An 11,463-nucleotide genomic window follows, 5' to 3' on the forward strand; every position below is an offset into this window, starting at 1 on the left:
TCGCGGCCCGCAGCAGAACAGGAGTCTGGCCCACGCTGCAGCCCGGAAAACTTCCTGGCGAGCTCTCAAATCCATCTCCCTTTCTCTCTATCTCTCCCTGGCTCTTCTCCCTCCCGCCTACCACACCACTTTCCTCACCCGCCACCCTCCACCCCCCCCATCCCCTTCTGTTACCCCAACTTGCTCCTCTCCTCTCTCGTCTCTTAAGGAAACTTACTGAAGGAGTGTTGAAGTGTGTGTGTCCCTCCTGTGTTGAAGTCTCCCAGTCACATGTTGGTTCACTCGCCTCCCGAAGAGAGAGACAGAAAGAGAGAGAGACAGAAAGGGAGAGAGAGAGAGGGAGACACAGAGAGAGAGACAGAGACAGAGAGAGAGACAGAGAGACAGAGAGAGAGAGACAGAGAGAGAGAGAAATTGGAGCAGGAAAGAACGAGAGAGAGACAGTAAGAGAAAGAATTGAAGAGAACGAGTAGACGAGAAGTGAGCGAAAGGAGAGAGAGAAAGAAATAAAAAAAAGAGAGAGAGAGCAGGGCTCACAGGGACACAGAGCAACTTTCGCAATCTGCAGGTCAAAATGTCAGGGTTCCATTTCCAAACAGCGTGCACTTGCCATTTCCTCCCCGAGGAACGTGCATTCCTGCAGACCTGCAAACGTCCCGGAGGAAAAGGCCCCAACCATCTCCCCTCCAATTCCCTGGTCTCACAAATCATTCCAAGGCACTTTTTGTTTGACTCTCCAGTGCATGTCATCTGTATTCACTGCTTGTACAGACTGGGCGAGAGAGGAAGAGAGAGACAGAGAGAGGGGGGGAACAAGAGGGAGAGTTTAGAGAAACAGAGAGAGGAAGAGAGAGGGAGAGGAGGGGGATGAGGAGGGGTGGAGGGGGGGGGGGGGGGGATGAGTGCTAGACCAGATGTGGCGAGGACTGTGGCGGTATGTCATCCACAACGTCTGTGAAAGGGACGTTTACTTGAACCGGATCAACAAGGAAGGGTTTAACTCGCTAAACTAAAGGCTAAACACAAACAGCTCCATCAAACTTCCCTCTAAAAACAACGGAACACAGAAAGGACAGCAGCAGAAATGGAAATATAATTTTCCCATCTCTGCAACAGTGTAACAACAGTGTAATCACAGTGTAATCACAGTGGAATAGCAGTGTAACAACAGTGTAATAACAACATAATAACAGTGTAACAACAGTGTAATCAGTGTAATAACAATGTGATAACAGTGTGATAACAGTGTGATAAGTGTGATAACAGTGTGATAACAGTATAACTAAAGTAATGTAAGGTAAAGTGAAGTAAAACATTTAAGGAGTGAAAGTAAAAAGCTGTCAGAAAAAAAAATGGAAAGTAAAGTACTGATGCCAGAAAATTCAACTTAAGTACAAAGTGTTTGTACTTGGTTACGTCCCATCTCTGAACAGAGTACACATGAGAACACAGCACACTGTCACGTCACATTCGTTCCGATCCGAATTTCTTACCCTCAAGTGTCTCCTTGACTTAATTTTCATCCAAATCCTTTTGTAACATAACTCAACTCGTGAAACGACAGTAAATCAGGACTGTTACTTTGTGGGCTGAAAAGAAAACCTAGACAGTTGAGTTTTCCTGTGTGTGGAGGGGTGTGACGACCTTGTTTACGACGTTGTACAGTGACCTCCTCGAAGACTCCCGCTGTCCCACAGATCAACGGAGACTCACTCTGCAGACACCTGACAACAGCTCATAGCGTTCCTTCAAGACTACTCTAACACACTGAGACACACCCATGTTTATACCATGTTTATACACACCCATGTTTATACCATGTTTATACACACCCATGTTTATACCATGTTTATACACACCCATGTTTATACCATGTTTATACACACCCATGTTTATACCATGTTTATACACACCCATGTTTATAGACACCCATGTTTATACCATGATTATAAACACCCATGTTTATACCATGTTTATACACACCCATGATTATACCATGTTTATACACACCCATGTTTATACCATGATTATAAACACCCATGTTTATACCATGTTTATACACACCCATGTTTATACACACCCATGTTTATACCATGTTTATAAACACCCATGTTTATACCATGATTATAAACACCCATGTTTATACCATGTTTATACACACCCATGTTTATACCATGTTTATACACACCCATGTTTATACACACCCATTTTTCTACTCTACCAGGCATGTGCCGTGGTTTGGGTTCTAGGTGAAGGTGTGTGTGGTGGTCTTGGAGGTTTCTAGAGGGCTGGTGTGTGGTGTGGGGTGGAGTAGAGGTGGACGTGTGTGTGTTCTGTGTGTGTGTGTTCTGTGTGTGTGTGTTCTGTGTGTTCTGTATGTGTGTGTTCTGTGTGTTCTCTGTGTGTGTACCGGCTCAGGATAAGGTGAAGGCAGTGACTGACAGGCAGGTAAACAGGATGGTTCCTCTCAGATCTCACCTGTTGGAACAAAGCAGCCCCCCCTGCCCCCCCCTGCCCCCCCCCCCACCTCACCCCCACCCCCCCGGGGCCTGGGGGCATCTGCTAGGAAGTATTCTTTCCGCCAGGAGAAGAACTCAACTCAGCACCTCTCCACCCCCCCTTCCCCCCGCCCCCCCCCCCCCCCCAGGTGCACGCGTAAACACCCAGGAAACGATCAGGGCGGAAGGGGGGGTCGGGGGGCCGTTGGGGGGATGGGGGGGCACAGCAATCCAGGTGGGCCCAAGTGGGAGAAAGGGGTGAAGGAAAAGGAACGCTTCCCCCCCCCCTCTCTCTCTCTTCCCCTCTATCTCTCTTCCCTTCTCTCTCTCTCCCTCTCTCTCTCTCTCTCTCCAACCCTTGCTGTCACACCGTGACTGTAAACCGTCAGTGATAATTAGAAGGTCTCATGTTTCTTTAACCAAATAGGGATTAACTTAGTATAGTCTCTCTCTCACACACACACACACACGCACACGTACGCACACACACGCACACACACACACACACACGCTTAATCTTTCATTCACGCACACACACGCACACACACGCCTAATCTTTCATTCACACACACATCCACACGCCTAATCTTTCATTTTGATTGGCCTTTGGTGTGGAGGGAACTTATGAACGTGTGTGTGTGTGTGTGTGAGTTATTAGCCGTAACTTATGTAATATTTTCTTTCCGGAAAATGTAAGGTCAAGCTGCTTGTTCTGGCTGCAGTGACGTGTGGCTCACCACAGGTTTATATGACAATATTACTGTCGAAACCAGCAAGGCCGGAAACGTGGGAAGCCAGTGAGTTTAAGTGACAATCATGAAACCCACCAAGCGTTCTGATTTTGACGTGATTAACCGTTTTAATTTCATCCTCAGAGAACAGTTTCTGGGCTGTTTTTCACCTCAAACCTTCAACCAAGAACTCCATACTTCACACCACCAGAACTAAATAACTGTACTGTGGAGTGTGTGTGTGACTTGAACTTGACTTCAGTATTCATTTGACTTTACTGCCTGGCTGCGCTTCTGATCCGGGTACTGTCTATTTTCTCCATTTGTATGTTGCTTTGGATAGAAGTGTCTGCTAAAGGAGTAAAATATGTACATTGTATAAATATACTTACTTGACAGTATTAAGTTGACTTCATTTCAAACTAAAAAAATAGATTTTTTGAATGATGACACGCTAATGTACTAATGTGTTCAATTTGAAAGGTAATGTGTTGGTTTTGTCTTGATATATAACAGCAACCAACTCTTTGAATATGAGTGATGTTATTATTATATTAATATGATGGGTAAACAAGAAAACATACCACAGAAAAGTTATATTTAACAATATATATTTTCCATTGTCATTGTACATTCCATTTCAACATAAGCTTTCTTCACAAACAAAAGTTGGCATCTAAATAAATACTATATAAAATAGAACTTCAAAATAAATATATCTATAAAGGGAAACTTTTATATGTGAGATTTATCATTTTTTTTCCGTTATACTTAAACAAAACAAAGCACTTTTTTAAAAATCCTCAAAGTTGACATTGCAATGGCAAAGGAATTGGATAGCATCAGCCAGCAGTAATGGTTATTGTGATTGAGTGGGGACATTTTGTTGTGCCACTTCAAAGGAGGGGACCTACGTCACAGCATTCTAACCAAAACAGCAGGGTTCGTTCAGCGTGTTACTGTAGGTGATAATTAATGACCTCAACAAGCTAGCGAGCCATAGGGTAATGACAGGTAACTGAGGAAGTGAGGATTTTGACTCGGGTCATGGTGAGAGACAGAATGGGAGAAAACTACTTGAGAAAGCCAGAGATCCTCTCTTAACCAAATGGAATGGAATGTGTGTGTGGAGAGAGAGATTTCTCTTTCCCTCCTGCCGGAGGTTTGACAAGTTTACGCACGGCAGCTGTGTTTGTCAATCAAGCCCAGGGTACGACTTTGAGAAAGGAGGGAGAAAGAGAGAAAGAGAGAGAGAGTTGCAACACTGAGCACAAACAGCAGCCAGGAAATGGGTTGATCCGGATAGACTGAGATTGTATTCCTTCAGTGAGTCCACAGTTGAGAGGGGAGAAACTGGGAATTAGCTCTGGCTCTGCCTTGCGTACAAGGTGTGGACCGCATAAACAGAGGTATTTTTATTGCCCGGGCACACTTTTCGAAATCAAGTGCTTTTGATAGAAAGACTAACTGTCTCATCCCCCCCTCCCCCCTCGACCTCAACACTTTTACCCCCAAAATATATATCTAATGTATCTCTATGTATTTTGTACTGAATTGTAGTTATAATGTACCATGCATTTTTCAAGGACATTTAAAACTCTTCTAAATAAGACAATTGTCTTGAAACTATTTACAGTAAGAACGTCTGACCTGCTAAAGGTCTATTTCCAACATATTGTCAAAACGTTTGCAATTTTCCCAATAATTCTCACTTTTGGCACCTTCTCTTGGATTGAATTGCAAAACAATTGAAAATATTGCCTTATACATTCAAAACTAAGGACAGTGTTTTTTTCCTGTGTTTTCAGCTTTGTGCAACAATACAAGTACAGGGATTAGCAAGTGAGGGTACTTATGTTCGTGGGGGACATTGAAATTAACCGAAGTGAAAGAAAAATGAAGAAAAAATCTATATAGAGACAGTGACTATCATTTGTATGCCAAAAGGCCGCAAACTGCGAAAAAAGGGGTACCGTACCTTTAAGAGCAACTGCAATCTAACCATTTGGCGAGAGTGCATAATAACTGTGACCCTTCAGACGGAAAACAAGCTACACTACTCCTTTGGCAAAGTCCTAGGAATATCATGCAAGCCACAATAAAAAAGACGTTGTGAAAACAAAGATAGTTATCTTCTATGAGACAAACTCTGTAGCGAAATAATTAGAATTTGAGGAAGGAGGAGGGATACATTGTGGACTAAAAGTAGTTCACAGAATTAGGTCAAATACACTTAGCATTGGTACTTGACACTGTGCTTTAAGTCCATTCTAAGGGGTGCGCTTCATTTGAAAAAGGTTGTGCAAGTGGCAGGTTTGATTTGAACTAAGGCTGGCTAGACACAACACTACTACAACTTCACTGTACCTTCTCCGCATTCTTATCACTACGTTCTGCTGGCCGTTCTCTCTTCTCTTAGCTTACTCGAGTTAAATAATTCACAATTGCCTTTTTGCCCTTTTTTTTCTCTCTAAAACTGTTCTTTGCCTGGTGTGCAAAGGGAAGCCCCTTAGGCTTTTAGGCAGTTTTATCGTGCTAGGCCAAGTTATACTCACGAAGAGCTCCTGCAATCCCTGAGAAGGTTGTGTTTTTCATTTTTTTTCTTCCTTTTTTTTCAGTTTCTCTACGACATCAACATCTAGCACTGGGGTTAACCATTACACTAGACCATGCAGAGCATGAACACACATGCATTCTCTGAGGTGATCTCGTGAAAGCTAGCTTAATGGCGTTAGCATCTTTAGCATGTTTAGTCCCAATATAGGGACGTTGAATGTGATTATCTCCCACATGGAATCTATAACCTGCCATTGCCGACTAGAGAACATGTGAGAATATGTATATACTTATATATATATAAAAAAAACGGACATGGAGTGTTGCCAAAGCCACACAATGTTGCCTCTCTACTTGTCACCTTAAAACGCTCTTAAAACATCAAGCCAACAAGAGGAAGACGTGTGGGTTCTTAAAGCCATACACCGGGGCGGAATATGACTGATCATTCGATGTGACCGACGTCCTAAACTACTCTGGGTACTGACAGTTTGGGACTTTTTGAGGAGGGGGGCGGGGGAGGAGGGGAGTGTTGCTTTGGACCAGAGCGGTTCTCTTCGACGGTTCGCCCTTCGCCCCGTCAGGACTGAAGCGATGGGGCACATACTGAGCATTGAGAGAGGGACGGTGACCTACGCATTCAGCCCGTTCAGAAACACAACAGTAGTCCACCATTCAGTTCCCACCTAAAGGATGGGCTTCTATTGGAGGAGAAAATAGGGGATTGGGGGGGGGGGGGGGGGAAGGTCAGGGGGGGGGGCTGGCAACCTCCACCACCATCCATCCACCTGGCCCACTCCGGCTGGTGCCGTCTCGTCGACGACAACCACACCCGGGTACAGAGTCGGATCCCGGATGCAAGTACCATAGTATCAGAGAAGTCCCGGAGGAAGAGCAGGGTCTGTGGGTAGGTGGGTGGGTGGCTATAAGGCGGGAGGGATCGTCCTCTCCAGAACAAGCTCGGAGCTAAGGCCGCACACCTTCACGTATCATGAGGCCTGCTGCTGTTTCTCCGCGCCCGCCTCCCCGCTCTTGCACGCCTGCTGGGGCGCCTTGCAACGGCAGCCCGGCCGCCTGGCGCTGTCGTAGCACCTCTGCGACAGCTTGGCCACGCCCATGGCGGGCAGGTAGCAGACAAGGCAGGGCAGGACCAGGGAGGCGGCGGCCATGCAGGACCAGCGGGCGCAGCAGTTGGACTGGGAACAAGAGCAGGGTCTGTCGGCGCAGGAGCCCTCGTCGTCCTCGTCCTCCGTGCAGTGGTAGAAGACGCCCTTCACCAGGCACATGCAGGTGGCCGAGTCCACCAGGCTCTGCACCGAGCACAGGCACTCCTGGTTGCACACCCAGCAGGACGGCAGCGCCCTGGGCAAGGTGCATTCCGTGCACCTGCACTTCCCGCACCTCTCGCACAGCAGGCGGTGCCTCTTCTCCGCCGGGGAGGTGGGGATCGCCGTGCCCTCTGGCTGGCCCACTGCCGCAGCCTTTAGGTCCAGGGCCTTGGAGGAGGAGGTGGAGGAGGTGGAGGAGGTGGAGGAGGAGGAGGTGAGGACCTTGGGCTCCGAGCCGGGGGCCCGGGTGTTGATGGTGGCTGGGTGGAGGTCCACGACGGGGTTGGGGGCGGCGTGGTCCAGAAGTCTCTGGTCCGACGAGGTGCTGCCGCTACTGCTGATGGAACTGGGCCTCCCGCTGAAGGAGATCCAGGGGTGGGTGGTGGCGTCGTGGTGAGGGTGAGGCTCGCAGCGCCCCAGGTGGTGGTGGGGGTGGTGGGGGTGCGGGGCGCCCAGCAGGCTCTCCTGGGGGTGGTGCTGGGGCAGCGCCCGCTGGGAGGCCTTCTGGCTGGTCGGCTGCTGGGACACGACGGCAGGGCTGTCGATGTAGTCGTTCTCCACGTGGGACGATTTCATCTGGTCGATGGGGAAGATGGTGTGCTGGAGGCGTCCGTAAGGCACCATGCTGTCCAGCAGAGGCTGGGAGATGAGGGAGGGAGACACCCCTGGGATGTGCTGGGGAACCCTGGACTCCATCTGGAGACTGGCGTCCCTCATGCAGCACACAGTTCAACGTCCAGCCGGCCTGGTTGGAGGTGGGGGGGGGAGGCACAGGAAGGTCAGAACAGCTGCAACAACCCCGCACACAGGGCAATAAAACTAGAATAGCATGTAATAAACTGTAAAATTGGATTGTCCAGACAAATATGGGATATTGTCTTCGGAGCACAATAGTGGAAGAGAGGATAAAGCGATCTTTCGGTCGGCAGGAAAGGAAATCATATCTCGTCAGTACCTCCCAATGAAAACATATACATCTTAGACTATCAGAACTGGCATAAGAAACACAATATCTATCTAACCTAATTTTGGGACAGGGTATCCAAATCTGGATCAAGACACTAGACTCGTCTAAGATTTCAAATCGTTCTCTGTTGAAAGGGATCCACCATCTACAAAACGTGTATCGACCCCCCCAACCTGTTGTTTTTACCTCTTTTGGGGGGTCCAAGTCTTAATTAGGGGGGTCAAACCCCCCCCCCAAGCCCCCCGTAATTCCAAACCTGCATTTACATTCTAGATTGTAAAGGCTAAAATGCTCCCAGATCCGTTTTGGAATCTTTACAGTTCCGTATGACACTTCTGGAGCCTAGAAGGAACACCAAGGATTCTAAAGTGAACCCTATATAATAAGCCTTCTGTGGAATCTTTATAAGCAGGGTTTTCTATTGTTCTGTATTGCATCAGAGTGCCTGGTAGACTTTATACCACAGACCAGCTTCAAACATCTCATTTAATGTGCATAAAGGATACTGGAGAAAATAACCATTCACATTTTTTTCTGATGTAGCCTACATGCAAGTCGATGTATTGCATAGGCCCTGATCTGACATTTAATGACAAATATATATATTTGACATTTACTTTGTCAAAGAATAACCTTGATTCCAATCAACTTCATGACCCAGATATGTGCTCGTTTTTATATTTAAAAAAAGACTAGGTCCCTGAACCAACAGCAACCGAATACATAACATGTCTGTAGTCATCTAGAAAGCTAATCTTTGTGAATGAAAGCCGAAAGGAACGGGTTGGGACTGGAGCTTTTTGTGAATGATCCACCGGCTCGTAAAATATGCTAGGCCGTAAATATAGACCGTCAGATCCCATTCACAAAACATGAATGAGTAGCCAAATAATGTAAAAATGTGTTTCGTGTTTACTGCATAATAGGTTATTTCAATGGTTATTTCACGGTTGTTATAATGACGGAGACACATGTCGCGTGACAGACAGTTGAAATGTAGTTACAAACCAAAGTAGCCACATTTACAGGATATGGTTAATTCCTGATTTTACGTTGGATCATTAGAAAACAGAATGTTCTTCCGATCACAAGATAAACTGTAATCTATACAAAGTCTGGGAGACAAAAATTGTCAGCGAGATATATCGTTCATGATGCAAGCTCACTGCTGATCGATATAGGCTATGTCTTACATAGAAGTATTTCTTTGTTAAACGGTGATGTCATAAATAGGTTATTCATATCGAGAAATGTATCCTATGTTTTTATAGGTCGAGGGCTTTTCTGGGTTCATCGACGCTGCAAAACCAAGCGACATTAGAGACAAACTTGTTGCGACATTTCTGTCAAAGTGTGAAAAAACTGGCGATCATCTAGCCTAATTTAAGCACCGTATTGATTCCGTAGACCGTCCAGTGTCCCCCGTAGACCGTCCAGTGTCCTCCGCCACTCGGTGTGGGACCGGCACTGAGTCATTAAAACACTGGCGACGCGACACAGCAACCGTTCCACGTAAGAAAATGGGGAACAAACCTTTATGATTTAAATGACAGATACAATTACATGATCGCATCTGATTGGGCTGTGAGTAGTGATATATAAACACCACAATCGTAATAGCCACGGATTCGTATCCAGTCGCTTTGGATAATATCGTCTAAATGTGAGAAACACACGCCAAAGCATTAACCCAGTCTTCCTGACGTAAGACTGTCAATCTGAGGCTTATCAATGCCATCGAAAGATGAGAAGCCTAGATATGAAGAGGAAAGGAGATGGTCAAACCACCTGACATATGCACACGATGTGCCTGCCCAGCGCTCGCGCTGCAGAGAAGCGTCACGCAACGATCCTCAGTAATGTACAAGCTGTAGCCTATGGGGGGGGTCGCTCGAGGACCATCTCTATCCACGACGTTAATCTTCTTCTGTGTAGTCTATAGGCTAAACATGGATATTTATAACGATATCAAGTCAAATCCGTTTTGAGGTAGCCCAATGAATTAGCAATTTCATCAACTCGCACGATCATCTTCGCTCGCAACCAACACGGAATTAGTCCGTGGTTAAACATTGACACAAAGTGCAATATGGAAACAGCTTGTTGCAAGGGAGCGAGTTTTTTTTCCACCGCACCACAAAACTGGGGAGGCGAAACGAAATCCGCCTATACTAATGCTCCATCAAAGCGACCTACTTAAAATCATGAACTATTACGTTATTATAAATCCCAGGTGTTAACTTACTTTTTCAGTTTAAGCAGCGCATTTCTGTATTCAGCATGACGTCCGCACGTAGCCTATATTCCAATCCAAGATTATGCTCCCATGTAGACTTCTAAACCATTGAGAGAAGAATTGTTGAACACCGTCCACTCGCTGCGTATCCTACTGCGGTGAAGACACGGGCTTTTTGATACGATGTTGCAACTACAGGGGGAAATTGGTTTTTATGAATGGGAGGGTAAAAGACGTACTGCGCAGATGCCTCGACAGATTTTTTTTGTGAATGGGAGGGCAGAGCGTCTCGGGGCTCAAATGCGGGGGTTACATTTTTATGAATGGGAGGACTCCGAATTTCATTGCGCAAGCGTGGTACCACGATTTTATGAATGGAAGAATCGGGGGCTTTTCGTCACAAGGGCAATGTCAGAAAGGATTACATGAATGAGGCGGTTATGTGCCTCACGCCACGCTAGTTATTTATGTATGCATTCACTCATTCGTGTTTCCTACGGGCCCTGTGACCTGAAAAAGAATGCTAATTTCTTCAATACTCACCATATGTCCGAGCCATCGCCATCATTTAGAACTGTGTACTGTAGGAGCACAAACCGGTTTATCAAATGTTTGATGAGGAATGTAGCTATTATGGGCTTGTAATCTGTGTATACCGCGAAATCTGTTTGTTAAACTCTAATTGTCAATGTGTCTTACCCACATATAATCTTAAACGTTGGCATCTTTACAAAATACAATTTAAGATCATTGTCTAATTTGGATTCCATAATATGAGTTGATATTGCCAGTGTTATCTCCAATCTTAATTAAACAAAGACACTGAATATTTTAGGCCTATGTGGCAGATAGTCCACACAACTGAAACGAGGTTTTGATTTAATCTTAAAAGGCCATTTTTAGATAATTACGCATTCTCTTACAATTTCTATTCATACTTGGGGTATTTCCGATCTTTCCTGATACAACAATTGTTGTTTGAGTTCCGTCTCTCGCGCAGTACAGAGACGAGTTTATGACGCCTACACTGAAACGCAGCCAGCATTAGGGCAGGCAGGATTCACAAAGGGACAGGATGTTGCCGACTTGTACCGAAACCGCAAGGAGGAAATGAGTGTGAATTTCCTTCTTAACATCCTACTGTCTG

The 11,463-nt window shown here is 45.9% G+C and overlaps 1 protein-coding gene across 1 annotated transcript; it reads right to left on the bottom strand.

Annotated features, from left to right (window-relative positions):
* Positions 1-5,774: 5,774 nt before the first annotated feature.
* Positions 5,775-10,514, bottom strand: spry4 (sprouty homolog 4 (Drosophila)). The gene is made up of 2 exons (XM_062453682.1): positions 10,326-10,514; positions 5,775-7,858 (listed from the first exon to the last, which is right to left on the bottom strand). Exon 2 carries the CDS (start codon positions 7,828-7,830, stop codon positions 6,775-6,777), a length of 1,056 nt encoding a protein of 351 aa, XP_062309666.1. The 5' UTR covers positions 7,831-7,858; positions 10,326-10,514; the 3' UTR covers positions 5,775-6,774.
* Between the last annotated feature and the right edge of the window lie 949 nt (positions 10,515-11,463).

Source organism: Osmerus eperlanus, chromosome 27, assembly GCF_963692335.1.
Source record: "Osmerus eperlanus chromosome 27, fOsmEpe2.1, whole genome shotgun sequence".
Taxonomy (NCBI): domain Eukaryota; kingdom Metazoa; phylum Chordata; class Actinopteri; order Osmeriformes; family Osmeridae; genus Osmerus; species Osmerus eperlanus.

Excerpts from the sequence above, each read along its gene's own strand:
- spry4 (XM_062453682.1), bottom strand. The coding sequence starts at position 7,830 with ATGAGGGACGCCAGTCTCCAGATGGAGTCCAGGGTTCCCCAGCACATC.